This window comes from Crinia signifera, chromosome 9 (genome assembly GCF_055691185.1).
Source record: "Crinia signifera chromosome 9, ASM5569118v1, whole genome shotgun sequence".
In the NCBI taxonomy this organism is placed as follows: Eukaryota; Metazoa; Chordata; class Amphibia; order Anura; family Myobatrachidae; genus Crinia; species Crinia signifera.
In genome coordinates, this window is record NC_139225.1 from 68874147 (window position 1) to 68900825 (window position 26679).

General features: G+C 46.3%; 1 protein-coding gene across 4 annotated transcripts in view; it reads left to right on the forward strand.

Annotated features, from left to right (window-relative positions):
- The first annotated feature begins 12085 nt into the window (after positions 1–12085).
- Positions 12086–26679, forward strand: part of EDA (ectodysplasin A) — a 202677-nt gene continuing 188083 nt past the window's right edge. For 2 of the 4 annotated variants that reach the window (XM_083159137.1, XM_083159139.1), the window contains exon 1: positions 12088–12717. In XM_083159137.1, the coding sequence (XP_083015263.1) occupies positions 12298–12717 (420 nt within the window). In that variant the 5' untranslated portion in view covers positions 12088–12297. Of the gene's footprint in view, positions 12718–26679 lie in introns of all 4 variants that reach the window. The other 2 variants (XM_083159140.1, XM_083159138.1) reach the window with 2 other exon arrangements.

Sequence of the window (26679 nt, forward strand, 5' to 3'; positions counted from 1 at the left end):
GAGAGAGAGAGAGAGAGAGAGAGAGAGAGAGAGAGAGAGAGATAGAATAGATCCCACATTAAAATGCTAGGCTAGTCCCTCTACCTATTACTTCATGATTCCTTGTCACATTGCCAGATAGGTGAAAGTGCAGCACTAATCCGCTTCCATACACCAAACAATTTCTAAGGTCAATCCATCCTACATAATACCTTTCAAAAATACATGACAACAACACGGGCCCACTGGCTAGAGGGGGGCCCAGGCAAACTGACCACTTGGGACTCCAGTATAAATCAGGCCTGCCCATATTCCATTGATGTTTTATTGTTGCTTCTATACAAAGACCCTCCATAAATAAACACTCATCACCTACATGAGCATCCAGATTGCACGTTTGCAGCATGGCCCTATAAGGCCAAAGTGTGTCTGTTGTTTCCCATTTTTTTGGACTACTCTTTACTATATTATAGCAAAATTTAATCAGCTGTGCGACATAACAAACTGTACCTAAGTCAGTAATGATGCATTATGTCTACTTACCCCTGCCAGGCAGCTCCACCATCTCTTCATCCTCCACATTGGGAGGTGGTGGCAAATCGTGGAGGGGTAGGGTCACCTCCTCCTCCTCCACTTCGACCTCCTGGCCGACCTCCTGGGACACCTCCTGGGCCTCCTCTGTGTCCTCCTCCGTGACCACCTCCTGGGCCTCCTGTGTGGCCTCCTCACTGGCCACCTCCTGGGCCTCCTGTGTGGCCTCCTCACTGGCCACCTCCTGGGCCTCCTGTGTGGCCTCCTCACGGGCCTGTCTGGCTCTCTCCCGCGCTGTGGGTTAAACAAACAAAATGGGTGAGTGTCATTTGACATTGAAATCACTCTAACAAGTACATATCATAACCACATTATATATGTGTTATATATCACACATATAGTATATGGCTTTTCTATGTCATCAACACCCAATTGACCTCATGTAATATTAATATTAAATAATGTGAAAATGCAAACACTCACTGGCCTAGATGCACTAGCCTTCAAAAGTTATACAATGTAGAGTGATAAACACGCAGCCAATCAGCTCCTTCCTGTCATGTCACAGACTGTAGTTGAAAAATGCCAGGTAGGAGCTGATTGGCTGCCTGTTTATTACTCTCCATTTTATCACTTTTAAAGCAGACCGAATCCTGGCCACTGTCAATTATATGTATTTTGCGAAAAAACTTACAGCGTTGAAGACGCCGCCTCAGAGCCTGCAGACGCTCCGGCTCCCGCCTCCGCAGGTCGGACCATCGCCTCTCCAGTTGGGCGATGGTCCTCCGCACATGAGTGCGGGCGAATATGCGGCGCCGGGCCGCAACATATGCCCGGCGCTTGTCCCGATTCGTGATGAAGGGGCCTGCCTGCCCCAGTCTCCGCTCCATCACTGCCACCAGCGACATCAGCTCCGCAGTGGAGAATGGTTGTGCTCGCTGGTAGGCAGCCATTTTAGCAATGGCACAAATCAAACAATCATGTGCTGTCATTGGTTGGTCAGAGTGATATTTGGTATTAACTTTATTGTTTATTTTTACACTAACAGCGTGTATGCGCCCGAACAGACGGCTAACCCATTGCATCGCACCCCCATCCTAAACAGACAGTGTAAACTAAGATGTAAACACATTATATATAATCTATAACATTCACCAAACATGGGTATAAGCACCAGGTGAAACAGTCTGCATCACTAGACACTTACACCTAACTCAACAAGGTACTAAACAGCTATTTTATAATGAAAGCTATGCAACAGAAACATAGCAAATAGTGGCAGACCTTTTCCCCAAATTAGGCCATGCTGCCATGTGTACACTTACCTTCTACTGGCCCATACTACAGAGGTGGAATGAAAAGTAGCTAGCATCCAGCCTGAATTTGGAGTGCTTTCACATGTGATTTGGATGCTAGCACTGATTACTTGTGGCTAAGTGGTGGACTGGATTTACATATGGAATGGGTAGTGTCAGTTGTACTACATACCAAACAAGTGCACAGTACAGATGTACATTCAAATATACATTTCATGTGTGACCTCAGTTTTATTTGGTCTTTGGTGTTGAAATCTGCATTTAGCTACTAAATCAGACTTACTCAGTTTGCCAGGTTTTTGTGAAATATTTATCCACACCAAGGGGCGTGCCGTATGCGCCGCACGGTTGACGCTGCCGTACGGAACGCGGCCGTACGGAACGCAGGTTGCAGCTGATTAACGCCAATTACAGAAATAGTATTTAAAGTTGTCTTAGAAAGGCAAACAGTTGTTGGAAACATGGCTGGCTCAGAGTCAGAGGAAGAACAGGTGGTGCAGAATCTCTTGTCCCGCATGGAGGCCAACACCACCTATGTCCCCCTCAACCCAGAGCAGCAAGATGGCCCATCAACATCAGGCCAATCAGCAGCTGGCCCATCCTCAGCATCAGCAGAATCATTGGGAACACAGCAGGTGGCTTCCCAACAGAGTAGCCAGCCCAGCACTTCAAGTACAGCAACCGGTGGCCGTGGCCGTGGCAGTGCCAGTGGCCGTGCCCGTGGCCGCAGTCGGCCAACAGAGGAACCAACCACAATAAACATGGCATATGAACCGCAGGAGCTTGACATCCTGGTGACCCGGGCACGTGATTTGATAGAGTGCCCAGCGGTAAAGTTGACACACACAAGGAGATAATAGATCTGGGAGGAGATAACGGCGGAGATTAATGCAGTGGCTCCACAAGTTCGTGAGGCGGAGCACGTTAAGAAGAGGCAAGTACATGTGTGTTACATTTGAGCAGTACAAGTCCAGTAATGTTTACATTCAATATTAGATGGAGTTGGTCAATGGGTGGTCACGTTGCTTGGAGGCACAGACATGTTTGCCATGATAATGATTTGATAGTTATTGTAGGGTGACTGTGGTTGTATCTTCTAAGGGTTGTTTTTCAAAATTAATATCATCTAAGTTTGGTGTCAGGAGGCACATGTTGTATTATGTTTAAGATTGCAATGGGTGCTACAGCAAACATGAGGAGTGACATGTATTAATATGTACACTTTGCTTGCAGGTGGCACGACTTCAAAGGCAACCTCAAGAAGAAATTGACCCAGCGGTGGGAACACAGCCACACCTCTGGGGCTGGCCCCATGCCTGGCAAGCTGAAGCTCACCCCCCTGGAAGAGATGGCACAGTGCTGCATAGCAGTGGAGGAGGTCCGGGGGGTGAGCACCATAGACAGCGAGTCCCCAGCGGAAGTGATGGCTTCTACGCTTGAAGGTAATTTTTTGCCAGGCCATAAGTAGATGTTTGGAATTTTGCATGGAATGTGTGGTAATTGGTATTTTCTCGTTCAACAGCATCCCCACCGCTTGGTCAAGAATCTCTTGAGGAGGTTGTGGAGTCTGTGCCACCTGGCCCCAGTAGCAGGCCCGTGCAGCAGCAGCCGGCAATGTCCGCGGCTGAATTGTCCATGTGGGGGCATGTGCTAGAAAGTATTGTGCAGCAGGGAGACTCGGCATCAGAGCGGGTGCGTAGGGCCGAGGAGGTGCTGCAGGGTTTGACCACCAGCCAGCAGAGTATTGCTGCGAGCATGCAGGCTATAAATGCCAGCCAGCAAGCTATGAGTGCCAGCCAGCAAGCTATTGCTGCTAGCCTGCAGGTGCTGTCTGATCAAGCCCTGCGGCAAAATGAACTCCTCCTCCGCCATAATGAACTTATGGTGGAGCTAGTTACCACCAATAGGGTCCTAATGTCACCCGCTTCTGGTGCATTACCACCATCATCACTCCCTGCTGCCAGAGGGGGAAGAAGACCCCCCCCCTCCCCAGCATGTGCTTCACGTGACACACCATCTGACTCTGGCCGTGGGCGAGGCAGAAGAGCTGCTGCACGTGGCAAGGAGCCTGCCAGGGGCAAACGTGCCCGCAAATGAACTTGTGTCCCCATTAATCTCCACCGTTATGTCTTCCCAAATCTTCCATTGAGCTGTGTGTGTCAGCATCCTGTGTCAAAATCCGTGCCGAGGGTTACCACATTAGCCCGCGGTTCAAATGTCATGTTTGGTTCCTCTGTTGTCCAGTTTCGGCTAGCATTACTGTGTGCTGTACTTGAAGTGTTGGTGCTGTACTTTTGTTGTGAAGCCACCTGATGTGCTCCTAATGATTCTGCTGTGGCTATTTATTATATATTATTTACTTTTAGTCCTGTTATGGTACCATTTATTTTGTGATGGTTTCGAAATTATTTTCTAAGTTTCTTTAATAAATGTTATTTTGGCCCCACAAATGTCTGTATTAATTGATACATGCAGAAGTGACATGTCTATTAGTATTATTAATATTAAGGTGTGTTCATTATTTTGCAGTGTAAAAGTGTGTGACAAGTGCAGCATGTAATGTTCCCTTTAAGCTGCAATGGTTCAAATTGAAGCAGTGAGAAGCGTGTAATTAACAAGTAATGAGTAAAGTAGGTGATTGTATTGTGTTCAGCTGACATTGGTTGAGGTGCGTCCGTCCTCATTAGGCGTTCCGATTGCCTAGCGCATGACCGAGTGGTGTCCGCTAAGCAATACTAGCCTTTTGGACACCGCACATTTCTTCCCTTTTTGTTCGCGTGCATTCGGCGTGCTGTCCGAATGCACGCCTACCAAAATATGTGTACTCCCCCGTGTCCGCCCATGTTTCCGCACAGTTTAGCCCACTTTGAAACTACGCCCCTGTGTCATTCCGCATGACGCCCATAACACACCCATATTGCCCGAGTGATTGCGGTGCACATTTCTGTACGGTATTAGTGAGAACAAGTACGGAGACCATGCGTGGCACATGCGCATAGCGTTCCCCACGCATGCGCAGACGGCTAAAAAACGCGATCCGAAAGAATTCGGGAAAGTACGCACCGATCAGAATAATGCCCACTGCTATCTGCTGGCAGAGAGTGAAACTACATCTCTTTCTCACACATGCACAAACACAGAAGGTAGCAGACTAGCTTTCAAAGCTTTTGCTTCGAGCAGGCTTACTAGTACTCTATACAGTATTTGTGTTGAAAACATAAGGAACTTGACTCTTATGTTATCCCCTTTGCTGCTGAGGGTTGCCGAACCCAAGTGCTACACACATTTTCCTACTTTTGCACTCGGCACATTCCAACATCAAAGTCAATACATTTTTTAGAATAGATCGCTCCACCCACATATGAAAATACTTGATTTTTTCATAGTGCAGGGTGATATTGTGTCTAGTGATTATATGTAAGTGGTTGCAACTATACGTTAGCTTTTAGTTTTACCACATCTTTAAATAGAGGACCTGTAATAATAGTGCATGAGGTATGTGGATAACAAGTACCACTCTTACAATGCAAAGAAAGGGGTTAAAGGCTTATACTCTTCGGGAGTGGTATAGGGTTCCGACAGTCGGGATCCCGACAGTCATTAGCCCGACGTTGGGATCCCGACTGCCCCGGACCCAGACAGCATGGTGAGCGCAACAAAGCCCCTTGCGGGCTCAGTGGCTCGCTACGCTCACCACCTATTCTATTCTCCCTCTATGGGGGTCGTGGACCCCCACGAGGGAAAAATAGCGGGTGGCCGTCGGGCACCCGTCTGTCGGCGTTTTGACAGTCGGGATCCCGATGTCAGGTAAAGGACTGTCGGGATCCTGACTGTTGGGACCGCGTCCGGCACCCATACTCTTCAACTAATTTCTCTGTCAAAGAAGAAAGCTGGTGGTTGTTGTCGACATCAGGACCAAACGACAGCTTTCACCTCATTATCAGAGTTGAACAGTCCTGGTCTTCCCCAGCCACATAGAGCACGGCCTGTTACTTGAGGAGATGCATGCTGGCTCTCCCTACCTGCAGCCAGCGGCAGCCTGTCGCTCTCTGACAGGTGAAAGCTACCGGCCCAGGTGCCACACAGCCAGTCTGCTCCCTGCTGGAGCAGGTGGCTGTTGAATTTGGCAGATGGGTTGATATAACAGAAGACAGGGGGGTTTGTAGGTATTTGGAAACCTCCCCCTGCATGCGCGGGTGGGTAGCTTTATTTCAGCATGAGATTTAGAGTTGAACTGGACACTCCTGGGTTTATTTACTAAGATGGGAGTTCTATTAAAGAAGGGATGTTGCTATATGCAACGAATCAGATTCTACTTATTTATTTAGCAACTTCTAGAAGATAATAGCTAGATGCTGACTGGTTGCCAATAGCAACATCCCATCTTCAATATAACTCCCATCTTAGTAAATAAACCCCTTTGTCTCCACATCTAACTTCCTTAAAAAAAACATAAGGTACTTGTTTTCTAGCACGGCCACAATCGCGTCCATCGTGTACCTTAAAGTTAAGGTACACGATGGACGCGATGGACCCGATTTCCTTTGAAATCAGGTCCATTTTGCCGGCAAAGGCAAAATCGGGGGCATCGCGTCGGTCGCGTGCATTAACATGGCCCCCGACGCGACCGACGCGATGGACGTGATTTTGCCATAGGCTTCAATGTTAAAATATTTTTAACATTTAAATCGGGAGCATCGCGTCGGTCTTGTGCCATTATAATGGCACAAGATGAGATGGACTTGATTAAGTCCATTTTACATAGGAAACAATGTGAAATGGGCCAATATGACCCATTTCACATTGTATATGGCCCCGTCATGGTCAAAAAGTTACGCAACCCCATTGTGAGCGTCACCCCACGATTGACGCCAACCCGAAGCGTGGCGAGCAGCGGCGGTGCGCATCCTCCAACCTTTTTCATACCCCTACTATCCACGTCGGCGTGGAGTTGAGAATATAAAGTGTGGCGAGCGCAGCAAGCCACCGAGCCCGAAGCGTGGCGCGCGCAGCGCGCCCCGCGAGGGGACGCGTATACCTGTGAAGTTATACGCGTCCCCGCGCGGGGCTCCGTGCGCTCGCCACGCTTCGGGCACGGTGGCTCGCTGCGCTCGCCACACTTTATATTCTCGACTCCACGCCGACATGGATAGTAGGGGTATGAAAAGGTCGGAGGATGTGCACCGCCGCCCCTCGCGGGCTCGCTGCACTCGCCACGCTTCGGGTTGGCGTTAATCGTGGGGTGCCGTTGAGGGGCTAAAATTGGGGGTCTGGGGAATACTTTACATTGAATCCAATGTAAAATAGGGTCCCAGGGGCCCTATTTACATTTGATTCAATGTAAAAATCGGGTCGGTCGCGTCGCATGCGATTTGGTCAGCGAGCCACCGAGCCAGAAGCGTGGCGAGCGCAGCGAGCCCCGCGAGGGGACGCGGACACCTGTGAAGCCCGCGAGGGGACGCGGATACCTGTGAAGGTATCTGCGTCCCCTCGCGGGGCTCGCTGCGCTCGCCACGCCTCTGGCTCAGTGGCTCGCTGCGCTCGCCACACTTTCTATTCTCAACTCCACGCCGACGTGAATAGTGGGGGTATGAAAAGGTTGTAGGACGCGTACCGCCGCCCCTCGCGTGCTCGCTGCGCGCGCCACGCTTCGGGTTCGCGTTGATGGGGGGGTGGTTCAGCCTCAAAAATGACATTTGGGGGCCATTGAACATGTTTCATACTAATTTCAATACATTTGCATGCGATGCGATGCGATTTTTTTCATGTACGATGGCCATCGTGGGAGCCGTGATACTCCATAAGTACCGAAACAAGTACCAAACATAATCTTGCAAGGTGTAAAATGTTGCTCGAACTGGAATTACCGTAATTCAAAATGTGGCCCATTGTGATTAGAATTCATAATACCTCTGCTCAGTGGCGTAAGTTTGTCTCAGTTGCCTGGAAGCAAGATAAATATTGGTGCCCCCCAAAATAGCTCAACCAGTAAGGTGTCTGTCTCTAGGCAGACAGGTCATGGGTTCTAATACAGGGTGTGACACCAAGATGATAATAGTGATAATGATAGTAGGAGTGGAAGACAGCCAAAGAAGCAATATCGATGGCTTTCAAACTCGCATGGGAGGAGAGATGCCCCCTTGGGAGCAGGAGCCCGGGGGCAGATGACTCCATTGCCTCCCAGACTTACGCCTCTGCTGGCACAAGCTCTGGGGTGCACCACAGGGGCATTAAAAATTCTGGATGAGTGACATTTATGGGGGGGGGTTTGCACTCTAATGATGACTAGTAGCAAACCAGACGCCTATGTACAGTAGAGGCTGTAATGTCAAAAGATGCATATAAATCTGTATATGTAGCTGATGAGAGCTTTACAATGCTAACTGCAAGGAAGTTCATGCCAAACAAGATGAATATGCTAATATTGTAGTGGGCAGTGAACTGTCCATTGAGTAATTGAGGTCAGGGGTGCATATAATAGGGGTTTTGTCATAATGGGTGGAGGGGATTAGGGTCACATAGGAAGCAACAAAGTATTGTAGCACAGCAGGGTCCCTGACAGCACTGAATACTGATTCTATGCACATCACAATAGTGTAGAAGGATTATGCAGTGAAATACACTTCTAAAACAAAATCCATACTTCCAGCTTGTTTTTGATTAGGAATAATAAAAATCCAATCATATCTGTATCTTTCTAGGCGATTGTGAAAGCTCACAAATACACCCTGATTCTGTGCTAATTGCAGACTTGCCTACACTCCCGGAATGGGTGTGATATATTTGCCCGACAGTCGGGATTCCGACAGTCATTAGTCAGACGTCGGAATCCCGACTGCATAGCGTGGGGAGCGCAATGAAGCCCCTTGCTGCGCTCGCCACCTATTTTATTCTCCCTCTATGGGGTTGTGGACCCCCACGAGGGAGCAGTCGGGATTGCGACGTCGGAGTAATGACTGTCAGAATCCCGACTGTCGGGGAGCTGTCCGGCACCCCCCGGAATGGCCGGGAGGGTCCCTCTCCCGGCCCCCTGGTAAGGTGGGCAAGTCTCCCGCATTTGCCCTACAACCCCAGCTCCCCCCTTCCCCGTGGTTTAAAGCTCCTAATTTTGCGGGTCCGCGGGGCTAAAATGACGCGATTCGCGTAATTTCACATCATTTTAGCCCCGCCCACCATCCACGGACCTGCAAATTGAGGCTGCTGCCAGTCATGGGGGTGGGACTCAGTGACATCAGCCTTGCCCTGCCCCCACAACGTAGCCTCTTCCCGCCCCCCTTGCACTCCTCTCTGGGCTTCTCCCGGAGAGACGTTTTAAAAAGTCGGGGCACTTGTTTCCTAGCACGGCGCCCATCGCATAAGATTGTATGCCTTAATTAAGGCACGCGTCCTCCGACCTTTTCATACCCCCACTATCCACGTCGGCGTGGAGTTGATCCCATATATTGTGGCGAGCGCAGCGAGCCACCGAGCCCGAAGCGTGGCGAGCGCAGGGGACACGGACTACTTCACATCTACTTCACATGTATGACACGTAGCGCCGCCCCTCGCGGGCTCGCTACGCTTCGGGTTGGCGTCAATAGTGGGGTGGCATTAACAATGGGGGGGCATTTCACCCATGAGGGGGGTTAGAAACTAAAATTGGGGTTTTGGGGGCTTTTTACATTGGAATTAATGTAAAATTGGGTCTCAGGGACCATTTCACAATGATTCCAATGTAAAAATCTCATCGATCGCGTTAATCGCATCGCATGCATCTTATGCCGCGATATTGGCCCGACACATACAATCTAGATCAGGGCTGGGCAACACCGGCCCTCCAGATGTTAATGAACTACACATCCCAGGATGCTTTGCATCAGTTTTGCTATGTGGCCATGCTGAAACGGATGCAAGGCATGCTGGGATGTGTAGTTCATCAACATCTGGAGGGCCGGTGTTGCCCAGCCCTGATCTAGATCATAGGCGCTGTTCTAGGAAACAAGTACCAAAGTCGGCAAGTATGGCTAATTGTCCAAACTGACAGATGAAATAAAAACAGCTATGGCCATTTGAACTTTTTTGACTGAATTAATATGGGCTCAAAGAAAAAACAAAAAGCAAGATTGTTTTATACATTTTTCGTAATTGATTCAGTCGGTGGTGGAAATACTATAGAAATGACTCAGTGCGGGTCATGTTATCACTTCTGCATGAAATAACTACCTAATGTCCAACTACCAAACCATCCACGTGATCTACAAACAGTTCATGTTTCCAGGCCACCTGTGGATCTGTAGAATGTGTCAGTTAGGACTTAATGTAACACATGTTTAAAAAAGTGACAGTTAGTAATGACTGCACCTGTGAACTGTTGGTAGATCTTGAGGACCTGTTTGGCCACCTCTGACCTAAGGCATAGGAGCCAGCTCCGTCGGTGCAAAAGCACCATCAATGGATTGAGGTTCGTGGAGGCCCCAGGGCAAGGCTAGAACTAGGCTAGCAGTGTCTGAGTTGTGTCATTGAGGAGACTTCAGGTCTCGGGTTGACATTGTCACTGAACCATAGCTAGATGGGACACTATAGCCAATAACGCTCCAGGCATGCATGCTGCAGTCTGTACAGCCACTTGGAGCACCATCTGTGCTGCCCTTCCTGGACCTATTAGCCCCATGTGCTCAAGGAGTGTGTGGACCCTTTGACATGTGCATCAACCACCGTCTCAACGAGACGGGATATTAGACAAGGCCAGCTCTTTTAAAGTCACCAGGTCTGTTATGCTTTAAGAAGAAGGACACTTGTAATATTGTCTACCCACTGTCATCTGTCAACTAAATGTATGAATATTGCAATATTTTTTAGGCTATATTAACTGTGGTATATGATCCCAGTATGTACTGTATGGACCACATGTGCAGAGTCAAAAAGATATCATTGTAAAATATAGGGCATAAACCAGACCTAAGTGATGATCTGTAAAGTTGCAGATGACTGCGCGTAGATAGCTGACGTGAAGACAGAGAGAAAACCCGCCCCATGTAAATCTGCAAGTGAATTGCAAAATGATTACAGATCACTATCCACTTGCAAATCCATATACGCAATTCACGAACCATTGAATGGTTTTTCCACTGCAAATGTACTGTTCATCTGCGAAAGAGATCAAGGTTGGCGCTGACGTCACAGACCCTCCATTAAAATACCCTGGACAGCCTGCATTGTTTTCGCACACTCCAACTCACTACTAACCCCTAGCTCTGGCTTTCTGTCAGTCATCCTACGGTCAAATTGCAGTTACGATCCGTACACAGTTTGCCCTTGTGCATCTGCATATGATCTGTATACATGCACAGTCATTCAATAATTGCTCGATCTGCGAATTCGCACATCAGCGATCAATTCTGAATCAGGCCCTAAGGCGAAAACAGAAGCCTGCACTATAACCCCATACACACTAAACGAGTCCCGTCTGGCGCTGATACTGGCGATGGCGGGGACTCGGAATGGTGCCAGCATCGGCAAGTGCATACACACTTGCCAATGCTGGAGGGAAAGGGGAGCGACGGCCATGCTGCAGATGTCGCGAACAAGGGAGGGGGTCGATAACGACGCACAGGAGCGCGAATCCATAACGAAATTGAGGAAAAGTGTGTATCATCTTATGTGTATGGGGTGTAAAAGAAAATTGTAAAACTGATCGGATTGTGGGTGAAATCATTCTGGAAATTCTGTGCCTGGCAAGTACTTAAATTGTGAACAAGTGAGTATGAGGCTTATGCTGAATGAACGGTGTCAGGCATAGTACCAGATGTTTCCATATTTCACTATTTCTAACTTAAGTAATAAACGTTTTTGAATTGTAAAAAAAAAATTCAACCAATACCCAGCAACATGATATAATTTAATAGGTATGTCACCTTTACCTACTTGTAAGGAAATACCTGGCTGTGCTAGAATAAAGAGGACCCCTGCTAGTGCTATATACAGCACAGAGTGCAGGAGGTAGAGGTCGTTATGTGCAGGTAGAGCTGGATGCAGCGAGGCACTTCATATTGGTGGCTGTCAGCCTGGGGCACAATCGCTAGAACGGATTCACGCTTTGCCATATATCCCACATCTTTATCTCAGTTAAGCGAGCCTGCAGTACCACTAGCGCCGACGACAGATGGCAGTATTGTTTTATGGGAATGTAGGCGGAGTTATATTACGGAGTTGAAGTGTTGTTTTCATTCCTGTGTATGATTGGATCGCGCCTGGCATGTAGGTGTGTCGTCCGCCAGGCGGGCGGGGCCATCCCGGGAGAGGCGGGATTACGGATCGGGGTGCCTAGCTGGAAGGTGTGGTTAGATGTGGGGAGGACGGAGCTGTCCTGTGGCTGCAGCACCTCCTCTCGCCCTGCTGCTCCAGAGACTTACTTCATGTGCTTGCTCCGGCCAGGTCACAGCTACACCGGGCTTTGCGGCGGATAGTCATGGTGCCGTAACCGGTCACATTGATGGTAAACAGCGGTGCTGCCAAGGGATCGGGCTGCGCCTCTCACCTCGGTCACCGCACTGCTGCTCCCTTGCCAGTTGCGAGCATGGCAACCCGGAGTCTGTCCGAGCAGCCTGGGACGGACCCCTCCCTATCCCCGGACTCCTCCTCTCTGCAACACTCTGGATGTAGCTGTCTCAAAAGTTGCGGGAACTGCCGGCTGTTCCTGGGGTTCTTCGCCTTGTCCCTGTCATTGCACTTAGTTACTATCTGCTGCTATCTGGAACTGCGCTCTGAGATGCGCCGGGAGATGGGATCTGGGAAGCTCGCACGGCGCTCCGGCCCAGGGACCAGCGACGATGAGGGGGACTGTTCCCAACTCAGGAGGACCGCTCTGCAGCTGTCTGACATGCAGCACCCGGGGACCGGCGACCGGCGCCAGGTGAGTCCCGTCTCTGGGGCCACCTCCGGGGTACCCCCTGAGGAGGGGGGAGGGGGCCTTCAGGGAACGGGCTGAGAAGGGGCAGCCGGGGTCATGTAGGGTAAATCCTAATGCTGTGTGATCTTTGTGTCCGTGTCCACGATAGTCCTCATGTGATGCACATGGTATGTGACATGTCATCCATTATGTCCCAGCTGCCGCCTGCTCAGGCCATACCGTTATGTCACCTGTCAGGTGTGCACACACTGCTGCCTGCCTCCCTGAGGACTGACATCTGTCAGGTGTGCACACACTGCTGCCTGCCTCCCTGAGGACTGACATCTGTCAGGTGTGCACACACTGCTGCCTGCCTCCCTGAGGACTGACATCTGTCAGGTGTGTACACACTGCTGCCTGCCTCCCCGAGGACTGTCACCTGTCAGCTGTGCACACACTGCAGCCTGCCTCCCTTGGGGACTGTCACCTGTCAGGTGTGCACACACTGCAGCCTGCCTCCCTTGGGGACTGTCACCTGTCAGGTGTGCACACACTGCAGCCTGCCTCCCTTGGGGACTGTCACCTGTCAGGTGTGCACACACTGCAGCCTGCCTCCCTTGGGGACTGTCACCTGTCAGGTGTGCACTGCTGCCTGCCTCCCTTGGGGACTGTCACCTGTCAGGTGTGCACTGCTGCCTGCCTCTTTAAGAATTGCTGACATCACTCAGTTGTTCATTATAGGGTCCAGTAATGCATAATGTACAGGAATTGTTTTTTAGTAATACAGGTGAAATATAATGATAGCATTCCATTAAAGTGCTTGTTTTAAAACCCCATTCCATATTTTTTTTTTGTCTGTTATTCATAAGATCCCATTTGTCAGTCTTTATAACTTGTTGAAAGGCAAATTATTTACACACAGTGCAATTATTTGGTCTCTGAGTGTATATGCAGCACCCACAGCCACTTTCCAGGTTCCAAACTCCACCAGATGATTGGATATGAGCTGCTGCAATACATTCATCCAAAACAATGAGCTGATATTGCACACATTATTTAGTATGTTGTGTGGGGCCATTATATCTGTCAATCATTTAATTGGAAATGTCACCTTCGGGATTATCTTTAGAATGGATAGTTGTTCATACTGGATGATAAATGACAACTAGGGGTACATTTACGAAAGCTTTTAAAAGCCCTTAGCAGCCAATCAAATTCTAGCTGTCATTTCTCTATTGCATCTTAGAAAATTATATATAGAATCTGTTAACGACCCCCTCCTTCGTCCTGCATGCACAGAGGAGCGAGGTCATGCAGCATAACTGTCACTTTAGATGTTCTAGTAAATTCAAACACTTAATGAGGCCCTGCTGATGTTGATCTTGGCAGGGACCTGGCATCGGCCAGTGTATACACACACACACACAGCGGAGAAGGTAGCAATGGTGGAGCATGGCTGTAATTTACAGCGCGCAGGAGCGAGCATCGTTAATGTTATTGAGAGTACATATTAGACGATGACATGAACAATATCACCCATAAGCCCCTTTCTGAGCGTTATTGTTCACAATATCGTCTAGTGTGTATGGAGCTTAAAAGAAAATTGTAAAATTGTTTGGATTGTGGGTAAAATCATTCTGGCAATCCTGTGCCTGGCAGGTATTTAAATAGGAATCCAATTTAAACACATGCACTTCACGGATAGTGTAATGGTCAGCATTACTGCCTGACAGCACTGAGGTCATGAGTTCGATTCCCGCCATGGCCCTAACTGTGTTTGTATATTCTCCCCCCCGGCTTGTGTGGGTTTCCTCTGGGTACTTTGGTTTCCTCCCACAATCCAAAAATATACTGGTGGGTTAATTGGCTCCCAACAAAATTAACACTAGAATGAATATGTGGGCATGTATATGTGGTAGGGAATATAGATTGTAAACTCCGCTGGGGCAGGGATTGGTGTGAATGTTAAAATATTCTCTGTAAAGTGCTGCAGAATATGTGTGCGCTTTATAAATAACTGGTAATAATTAAATAATCGTTGAGCTTGGGCTCTGAATAATGCATGTATTTATTTGATCCTCAAGATTAAATTGAAACATTAAACTTGTTTAGTTTAGTTCTGAGTCAAATATTTTAATGTTTATACACCTTTTCTTGATAGTTTATTAGAGTGTGGGTACTTCTCAATATTTAAATGTACTGTATTTCAAAGTCTGACTTCTTTCTAGGACATTTCTGCTGTCTTAATGCACATACTCTCTGTGTGTTCGATGAAATACACTGGGCTTCAAATCAATCCTTATTACCAGCTGCATATTCTATTTAGTGTTGCAATGATGCTAACGAATATGCTGTTTGTATTTAACATGACATATTCCACCGGGGAGGCCTGATGGCAATTTGCATGCTGTTGCTGGCAGCATATACTGTAGCTGCCTGCCTGTGATTGGCTGTTGTGTAATACGCATGCACGGTAGCTGCTCTGCACATTACACTTTCATCCAGCGAGGACTCAGTGGAAGGTTTCAGTGGGCCACCATAGGGAATGTATTGCTATTGCCATCTACTTAAGTGGTACCGTGGTAATCATGATAAGATAAGCTTACTGCTGTTTGTTAATAACTTAAAGCGGGGCATAACTTCTTGTGTGTGTTAAAGTGTATATGTCTCTTTGTTAAATTGGGCCCACTCTCTGTCATATTAGTTGACGATATGTAGAATTTCCCCAAATTCTCCTCATTCAGCAGGGGGTGTGGTATGGAGTTCCGACAGTCGGGATCCGGACTGCCCGGACTCATACAGCATGGCGAGCGCAAAAAAGCCCCTTGCGGGCTCGCTACGTGAGCCACCTACTCTATTCTCCCTCTATGGGGGTCGTGGACCCCCACGAGGGAAAATAGCGAGTGGCCGTCGGGCACCAGGCTGTTGGTGTTTTGACAGTCGGGATCCCGACGTCGGGTAAATGACTGCCGGGAACGCGTCTGGCACCCTTCAGCAGGATAGCGCATTCTGCCATTTAGAGTTGGTTTATTTGAGGCTTTTATTCATGTTTGTGTCATAGAACCTATAACAGTCAGAAAGTGCTCCATTACTTTTCTACAGTTACAGTAGTTGAATCCTATGCAAATACATAACTGCCATAGTAGAACGGGATGCAGCTCCCATGTCAAAGCTACATATAGATGGATACCCTAATGCTTTCTTTATACTACCTCTATGTCTGTTTGTTACTTCCGAGTTTGTTTTATCACTGTTTCCAATTGTAAAGCGCAACTGAATATGCCTGCGCTTTATAAGAAACTGTAAATAAATAATAAATGAAGACTAAAGGCCCATACACACTTGACGATTTTGAGCTGAAAATCGGTCAAAACTGGAGTTTTGACCGATTTTCAGCTCAAAATCGCCTAGTGTGTATGGGCCAGAGATCCCCGACTAGAGATGAAGCGCGCTCCCGCATCACCGCTAGCGAGGTGGGCAGTCTGCTGGTTTCACCAGCACATCTATCAATGATGGCTGGTTTTTTAGCCATCATCGCTAAATGTGTACGGCAGCCGGGCTGAAAGATCAGACTTTCAGCCCAGATGACTGCCCGCTCCCTCCCCCTGATCCAGGAGGGTTGCCCACCTTTCCGGGGGGCCGGGAGGAGGACCCGATTTTCAGGATCCTCCCGGTAATTCCGGGAGGGTCGGCAACCCTGACTTCCCATCACCCTCACGCTGCTGTCACCCACTATACATTACCATCACCAGCCACCCTTATGCTGCCGTCACCCACAATCCGTCACTATCAACCACTGCCCATCACCCTCACGCTGCTGTTACCCACTATACATCACCATCACTGGCCACCCTTACGCTGCCGTCACCCACAATTTGTCACTATGACCCGGGCGGCGCGGGGTGGAGTTTACCTGATTGCTGTGCACCGAATATACGCAGCCTAGCAATCAGTTCTGAATCAGGCACCAAGAACAGGAATGCACTTATTAAAATGGCCCCTGCTCCCATCCTTGGAATTCAAACCCAGCACATTATGTAAATAGCCTTGTATATTAAAGATTTTCAGCAAAGTCTTTCGCCTCCTAAAAATCTCTTGATCTTTGAGGAAAATAGTCCAGTGTGTACGCACTAGTTTGGTGAAAGATTTAACTATCAAAGATTTTGGCAAAGTCTTTTGAAATGAAAGTCTACTAGTGTGTATGGGCCTTAATACATGGGCTTTATTGCTAATAGCTGACAAGCTTTTCAACCACAAGATGCTTATTTACACAATCACACATAATAAAGGTTCATTCAGTGATTTAACAACTCCACACTTTATCTCCATTCTTTCTTGTATCTTGATACTGAAGCCGTTAGCAGATTAAAAGACAAATAATATATTTTTGGTACACCCATTTTAATGTGTAATTGCTGGGTACACACTATGAAATATTGAATGATTTTCCCAATTCCACTGGATTGGAATGAAAAATTGTACAAATTGTCAAGTGTGAGCACATTATATGCGTGCTTCTTCTGTCGTCGGTGATGTCTTCTAGTTATCCTTGCTGTAGGGCTGACAGAAGACATCCCTAATGAGAGCCATGCTGCATTCCCAATCTTTCTGTTACTCTCTGGATCTGCAAGTGTATACTGTATGCAATTTGGAAATTCTCATTATAGCATTTAATTTACTTATTTGGTTTCAGCATGAAGGGGAACCTTTCAGTAAATGTAGTTAGATATAAAGGAACCAAAAAAAGCACCAGTTAATCAACCAATTCATAATAACATCAGTGTTCTTTTCTTTCAAGAGAAGACCCCCTATATGTGTGTGTGCTAAACACATCCACCCCCACATCTATCTGCACCATTTCCCATCCCAACTTTACATAAGAATACTTTAGACATGTTTTGTTTCAGTGGGCATGAGGGTGGAATTAGGAATAAGGGGGAGGGAGTTGAAGGGACCTCCCAGGGCTACGCTTCGCAGGGTACAAACACATAGCCTTTCAATGAAATGCCATTATTATTATTTTGTGTCTTTTATTTTTATAAAGATAGAGTATAACAGTAAATTGAGTTTTGTAGTGTTATATTTACTAAATGGGATCGCCCAATACATTGCTTTTAAAAAAATGCTTAGAAAACACATTTTTGTTTTTCTAATGATAAGATAATCAGTAGTTTATAGTTTGTAGTACAGTAATGTAGTTTGAGGCATTACAGTACCTACCAACCAACCAAAAATTAACTGGAATTTGTAATAAAGTTATAGATTCATGATGATTGTATTTAGTTTCTTGTGTTTTCCTTCCTCTACCCTCACGGTGACCCGTTGTAACCTGGCTTTTTTGTGTCCATTGAGATTTAAGGCTGCACCTTAATGCTCCATGCACTATCTTGGAACAGTGTTGCAAGAGGTCAGCCAATCATGGTACCTTTTCTCTGCCTGCTGTGATAAATAGCTGTAGCTGTTTTTACTATGGCTAATCATTGAAGGTACAGATAGTAGATGGACAGTGTTTTTAATAGTTTGAGACGTCAGAAAGGTTCTGTAATAGGAAGCAATGCTGAAATGTTTTTCTTTTAAAGAAGCCAAAAACAGTTGTCTAATTAAATTGTTTTAGCATTGTTCCTGCTCAGCCGGCCACAGTGAGTTATTGTTGCCAGCAATGGTCAGCTATGGAAAAGGAAGGTCTACAATTCTATTTTTTTTAACCCTTTGAGTACCAACATCTCTGTGAGAGATGTTTAATAGTTCTGCTAAACATGCCATCGTCACTCACAGTTGTTATAATTCAAGTAAAAAATGTCGTATTCTTTTATTTAATATTTTCTATTTAATGTAAACATTACTGGTCATTCTGATGAATAAAAATTCTTGCTTGGCACTCAAAGGGTTAAATTGACGACAATGAAAACACCCAGCGTTGAGCTTAAAACGTTGCTATTGCAATTATGAGACATTGGGAGCTTTCTACTTTCTCAACTGGTTAGGCTTAAGCTCCGTACACAATATATTGCTCAGTGTCTTGTTTTCATCAGGGACCAGAGGTGGTCGCTGATAAAAAAGAGACACTGCTAGGGGAAGCCACAGGGGGAAACAGCTGATCGACAGGGTAAGCCGCTGGTCGCAGGAGCATGCTCCTGCGACCAGCGACCACCCCAGGGCTGGTTGTGTGGGGGCACCCTACCGGCAACAGTCGCACTGTACATACGGGGATATGCACATTTCCCTGGTGATAATGGCTGAAATCGCCCTGTGTGTATGGGGCTTAAGGCAATGATATTTTATTCACTATATGACCTCTCAATTTTTAATTATAGGTCTCTAAATCCTTATTTAGGCCCTTATTCAGATCTGATTGCAGTACAAATTTGTTCTCAAAATGGGCAAAACCATGTGCACTGCAGGTGGGGCAGATGTAACCTGTGCAGAGAGAGTTCAATTTGGGTGGGGTGTGTTGAAACTGAAATCTAAATTGCAGTGTTAAAATAAAGTAGCCAGTATTCACCCTGCACAGAAACAAAATAACTCACCCAAATGTAACTCACATGGTTTTGCTCATTGTGAGAACAAATGTGTACTGAGCTCTGAAAAAGGGCCTAATGCAGCCCACACACGCACCGATTCCAGCGTGCGTTGTGGGCTTAACTAGCACACACAGCATTGCATCGTATGCCTTGTGCATACGATGTGCATGCGATGCGATGCTGTGCTAGAAAAAGCTAGTACAAAAAGTATGTGCAGCACATACTTTTTGTACTGTACGATGAGGTGCCGCGGGAGCGCGCACCCCATCGTACAGCATCGCACCGCCGGCATCGGCGCGTGTGTGGGCTGCATTAGTGTGGCACCATCGCAAGCAAATTTAGTTTATCCGTTAACATGTTTAGCTTTTTCTAGAGCATGTCTGTTATATATGTTTGACAAGCAATGTAAACAGGCAATAATATATGGGCACATTGTGGCTATGTGCCATTTAGTTTGTTTGCATTAGCTACAAAATATTGCTAATTACTAGAGTTTTTGGGGGTATTCAATCTCATTTCCAACTGTTGGAACAATTCGACAGTCGATAGTCAGTCTTGGCTTCAATGTGGCCGAAAATGTATGCATTGAATAGATGTGTACCGATGTTTCCAACTGACCAAAATATCTTAATGTGTATGTCTGTAATTGTAACATCATATTGTACAAGACTAATGACTAGCATGAAAAATATGGTACTTGTTTCCTAGCACGGCCACAAATCTTGGCCATCGGGGGTAATTTTAGTGGCCTGCGACGCGACCGACGCGATGCCCCCGATTTTTCCATTGAAAACAGTGAAAAATCGGGTCGGTCGCGTCGTGTGCGCCTAAAAATGCTTAAATGTTCCACCCGCGATGGCCGCGATTTCCCCATAGGGAACAATGTTAAATGCCTCAATTTACCCGCGATGACCCCGATTTCCCATAGGAAACAATGTTAAATTGGTCAATTTACCCAAATCATCATAGGGAAGAATGGTAAATGGGCCAGAAAGCCCAAAAAACCCCCCTGACCAGTGAATTTTCCCACAAAAGTAGTTCACGCCACCCCGCGATGAACGTGAACCCGAAGCGTGGCGAGCGCAGCGAGTCCGCGAGGGGCGGCGGTAGGCGTCCTCCGACCTTTTCATACCCCCACTATCCACTAGGGCGTGGAGTGAGAATAGAATAGTGTGGCGAGCGCAGCGAGCCACCGAGCCCGAAGCGTGGCGAGCCCCGCGACGGGACGCGTATACCTTCACAGGTAAACGCGTCCCTTCGCGGGCTTCACAGGTATCCGCGTGCGCTCGCCACGCTTCGGGCTCGGTGGCTCGCTGCACTCGCCACACTATTCTATTCTCACTCCACGCCCTAGTGGATAGTAGGGGTATGAAAAGGTCGGAGGACGCGTACCGCCGCCCCTCGCGGGCTCGCTGCGCTCGCCACGCTTCGGGTTCACGTTGATCACGTGGTGGCGTAAACTACTTTTGGGGCGACATTTTAATGTTCAGGGGTGTTTTTGGCCCATTTACCATTGTTCCTATGATAATTTGGGTAAATTGAGCCATTTCACATTGTTTCCTATGGGAAATCGTGGTCATCGCGGGTAAATTGAGGCATTTAACATTGTTCTCTATGGGGAAATCGCGGGCATCGCGTCTGGCCCATCGCACCCGATTTTTTTGCGCATGCGATGCCCGCGATGGCCCCAATTTTACCCCCGATGACCGCGATTATGATCGTTGTGGCCCTGCTAGGAAACAAGTACCAAAAATATCTCTGCATGGATTGTTTCTAAACTCCGTTTATATCACCATAGGGGGAATTCAATTTGCCGCAGTAACTATCATCTGCTAACTCATCCCTGAGGGCTATCCAATTAGACCCAAAAACTGGCAGTATCGGGGTTTTTAAAATTCCCCCATAACGGTCTGTAATCCACACACATGTTGCCGAATCTTTGGTGTTTTCTCCCATAGGCAGAGCAAGCGGAAATAGAGCCTGTCGGCCATGCTGGTAATTCTTCAGCGTGCTTTCCTGCGATGAAGCAAGGCATAAGATGTGGGTGATTACTGATATGGGTGACATCGGCTGCAACCTGGAAGTAGATCCGGATCGTTTGTTCATGTCAGGCTATATTACTGGCTGGGGACACCCATTTTAGATGTACGGATGAAATTCTACATCAGGTGGCGGAAACTTTGGCTGTGTCATTCCAGGAACCAGCCTAGGTTGCCCTGTATATGACTTCTGTTGTGAGGGAATAATTATCTAATTTGTCACTCAATAAATGAGGTTCACAGAAGGTATATCCATGATAGAATAGTGTACTATAATATTTATGGAAAGGATATCCATGATATATCTGCCATCGGCTGTGCTGCAGGGCAGGCACGATATTTTTTAAAACAATAATATTCACAGACATATCGGGGGTACAAACCCACTGATGTGCCATATCCAGCATTGGTGTTAAAGAAAGAAACCCCCCCCCCCCCTGCCTTTCTTGGTGCAGTTGGGAGAATTAATCACAGAACTGAGGGGAAATCTTGAGAAGAAATTGCAGGTGCCATGTATCTCTATGGAGATCTCAATTATTTCCCCTTGCAGCTGTCACTGCCATGCACCCAATAGAGCAATTCAATTGTTACCCCGTATACATAAATACCGCCACAATTGAATAGCACCCCTTGGTCTACAGTCATTTTAGATGGGTGATCTGATGTGCATGTACAATTGATATACCCCCAATGTATCCTGTCAAAAGAGTGATATTGTGCATAGCGAATAGTTTCTAAAGGTGCGTACACACTGGCCGATATATCAATGCACCATTGGCCAGTGTGTACCAGCAATATATCTGTGAATGGCGTAGTTCAAAGATATATAGTGTCGGCTGCACAACATAGCCGATGCACAATATATCTAAAAACATATCGGCACATCATGCTGTGTGTACAGGCTATCTGCCGACCGTCCATACAGCGGCACCATGAGCAGGAGGTAATTAACAGCTTACTGAACTGTCAATCACTGGTAGCTCCCCATTTGGGATGTCAGTCTCGGTGGATCGGGCAGTGTGTGTGTGTGTGTGTGTGGATAAAATGCCACCAGATTCATCTGTAGATATATCTGTTGGTGTGTGCCCAGCTTAAGTGTACTTTTTCCTACATAGCAAAAATGATCTAACAATATGGCCCTCTCTATTCTGGATGGTGCCTCACATTAGGACTACTCAGACCATTAATGGAGAGAAATTCAAAAGATAGGCCTGCCACTGATTGGCTGAGAGTGCTCTCTATGTCAATCAGCTGCAAGACGGCAGGCCTATCTTTTGAAAAAATTTTTTTGATTCTGCCGCCGCTGTCTGCGGTGTCTGCGCAGTGCTTACCTGATACTGCGGACTGCCCGCCCCACCACAACGCTGCACCCATAGCCCCCCGCGCCAAATCATAGCGTGCTCTTTACATAGGTGCGTGCCATCGGTGTTTCACCACTGGCACACACCTACGGATCGGACTAACACATAGTGGGTGCTAAAAGGATTTGTGATGTGCAGCTGATGGGTCAGATCCTACAGATTGAACCTGCAGCAGGTTCAATCTGTAGGGTCCAACCCGATGCGCACTGGACCGCACATCGAGTCGGATGGCATGTCAAACACATCCAATTTGGGCCGATTTCTATGCCTGATCCGTCGGAATCGGGCAAAATTGTCCAAAATCCAATAAGTGTATGGCACCTTTAGGTTTGGCTGCTTTAAACATATCTTTGATGCAATCTGTCTAACTTATCAGGTTTAGCAATGGAAACTAGATGAGTAATGTGGTTGAAATCATGGAACGCGCATAAAGAAACAGACATTTTTTATTTTATTTAGAAAAAGGTGTTTTCGAATTCAGACTGATTAAAGTTAGAAAGAATTTTTTTGCAGCCAATTAGTCTGGAAAAATTTATAAAGTTTCACATTATTTTTTTCAATGGCTAGAGTTTTCTATCTCTACTTTTAGAAGAGGTTGGCTATTGCTCTGGAAATGTTTTACATATTCAACCACCATATTGGCTTACTATAAAGCCATGAGTTTTAAATCTGCACATGTAACATCTACCCCACCTGCAGTGCACATGGTTTTGTCCATCTCAGAAGGAATTTGCTAGAAGGAGTGAAACAGAATATCCCCCTAAATGCCATCTATTTAAACCTATCCATTTGTGGGGTTGCCATGTCACATGCCACTATACCTCACTTCCGGCTTTGGCATCTTGTTCCTGTCGCCTGAATCGCCAGACGTCTCTTCCTATGGTTTTTATATGGAATGAGGCTGTGGTGTCCATCTTGATTTTGGGCCGCCCGGAGGTAACGCCAGCAGTTAATATTCTGTTTAGATGTATTGTGGTGCTTTGTTATCATCTCCATTTGTATGTTCTCGCCTTGATCGCCGGCAACATCAAGGACCGTTTCCCACAAATTTTTAAGGTTTTAAAAAGACATGCAATATACCTTTACATATAGTATGTATTCTTCTTATATGATGATACGGTACTTGTGTAGTTTCACGGCGGCAGCTTACGCTACGTTTGAAGCTACGCTATTGCCGTAGCCCAACGGCTGCTTTACTTGTGTAGTTTCACGGCGGCAGCCTAAGCTACGTTATCAGCGTATGCTGCCGCCGTGAAACTACACAAGTAACTACCGTACTGTTGCCGGGAACTGCATCTTTGTCCCTGAAAAGCCTACTCAGCGCCTCTCTCACACCGCCGGCACCAGCATGATCCCCTCTCTTTCGCGGAGAGGGGATCATGCTGGCGCCGGTGGAGAGGCGATCCATCTGTTTGACACGCAGGAGCATCTCAGATGCTCCAGCAATGGCACGCTCATGCGTCTGAGTGGCTATTACGGCAGAGTACAGCAATCCTGCCTACATGGTTAGGGGTTCAATAGCTGAGTAGGCTTGCCGGGGACAGAGAACATAGATGCAGTTCCCGGCAACAGTACGGTAGTAACTTGTGTAGTTTCACGGCGGCAGCCTACGCTGATAACGTAGCCAGGGACGCTGAAGCGGCCGCGGGAACACTACGCTACTTCTGACTGACTATGGCCACGGGAACACTACCATGTTTCTGACAGGAATGCTACGCTGAGGGCGTAAGCTGCCGCCGTGAAACTACACAAGTACCGATGATACTTTTACGGCCATTTTAACTAGGGGCGCAAGAATTCAATATCATTATCCTTATGCCCATATAGTAATAAAATAGATGGCAATAAAAAATTTTTATTATAAATAACTACAATATTATTTATGTTGCATTTCTTTCCATTTTATTTTAAGAAAGGAGTCTGTATCTTAATGGACACACATGTTGTTCGACTGTATATGCTATTCAGAAGTTCAGAAAGTAGACCTTAAATGGATAGCTTGGAAGTTGGATTTTCTTCTGGCCATTACATCATCTAGAAGGGTGTCCAGAATTGTAAAATTTTTAGTAGTTAGTGAAGATAGAGTTGTGTTATGTGCATGTTATTTTCAGCCTAAAGTAGTGTGTAATTTCCATTTAAATCAGAAAAGTTTATTCCTTATTTTTCTAAAGCAGGTGAGGAAAGTAGCAAGGAAAAATGATCCCTACTGGATGTGGTTAGAGTTTTGAGAAGTTACTTGGACAGCACTGCAAGTATTAGGAAAACTGTTGATTCATTCTCTATGAAGCTTAGAGGTTGGCCAGCATCTAAGCAGGTTATACGCAGATGGATTATGGCAACGATTAAGTCAGCATATTCTGGGGCTGATAGACCTGTTCAGGTGAAGATTTCAGCTTATTCTACTTGCTAAGTAGGGAATACTAACGATATCCTGTGTGTACAAAGAAGGGAAACTAAAATGGTGCATGGCCTACATCACAAAACTTACCTGGAAACACTAAAAGATCTTAACATGTATAGTTTGGAGCAGAGAAGGGAAAGGGGGGACATGATAGATATCTTCAAATATATCAAGGGTTTTAACATAGTACAGGAGGGAAATTTTCTTTAAAGGAAAACAATTAATAGAGCACGAGGACATGCGCTGAAACTGAAAGGGAGGTAGGTTCAGGGGATATTTTAGAAAAAAATTAATTCACAGAAAGGGTAGTGGATAAGTGGAATAGCCTCCCATCAGAGGTGGTAGAGGCTAAGACAGTAGAACAATTTAAACATGCTTGGGATAGGCATATGAATATCCTTACAAAGAAATAAGGATGGAAAAGGGTTGAGATTACCTGAAGGATAAAAAAGGGGCAGACTAGATGGGCCAAATGGTTCTTATCTGCCGTCAAATTCTAGATTTCTATGTTCCCAAGAAGAAAAATAAAAACTAGATTTTTTTGTTGGTACTTATCAGTAAACTTTCACTGACTTCATCTGGGAACACCTCAATCCCTCACTTTTTTGGTTGAGCATACGAAATGGATGTTAGTAATTGTTAATTCAATCTATCCTTTTAAGTTCAAACTGAGGAGGGGTTGGGAGTGAGGAGTTTATATATACAGCTAAAAAGTTAGCACATAAGTGCTGGCACCTCTATCCCTTACTAAGCCCATGGTAAAGAAGTGTCCCCTCACGAGAAGTCAGAGAAAGACTGTTGCCCCTTTGCCACCATCATCATATTGGATCGCAGTCCGGACCAGCCCAGGAGAAAACCTCTTTGCCCCTCTCTACCAACTGGGGACATCACCATCTGGAATATTACCACACACAATACCCAGGTACCTGAGGTTATCTACAGAACTGTCCTAGACCTAAACTCCAGTGGATTTCGGTGATTTTTGCCATCTTGGGCCGACCACGTGGACCTCAGGACAATTATACCAACCAAGTGTGGAGTGGTAACTATACCCACCAAACTACCCCCCATTTCCCCCCCCCCCCCCCCTCCTTATCCGGGCAAAATAGGAACGGACTCTCCTACTGCTATATATTTGTGTGGCAATGGGCTTTCATTTATTGTGCTATTTATGTCGACTATTTTAATATATATGTTAATATGGTCTTATTTTATGTATCTATTTCAGTAAAATATTTGTTGTAAAGATCATCCAATTCTTTTATTTGCTTCATTTTAGCGCTGCTACCTCCCCCCCCTCTTTCTTGACATTTTGTTATATATAAACAATCCTAAAGACTCCTTGGAAGACCTCCTCAAACTACGAAAAAAAATTCGGTAGCATTTCGGGATTCCAAGTCAATTTTAGCAAATCTAGAGACCTCTATCTTAAATCTGCAATAATCAGACCAAGATGGGAAAGACAATTTCCGTTCACATGGGCTAAGTCCTCTATAACTTATTTAGGCATCAAACTAACCAAATACCCAGCTGAATTATATAAAATGAATATAAAGGGAACGATCCATGCCATAACACAAGATTTAGAAAAGTGGAAACACTTGAATCGATCTTACTTAGGACGAGTTAATCTAATAAAAATGTCAGCCTTCCCCAAATTATAT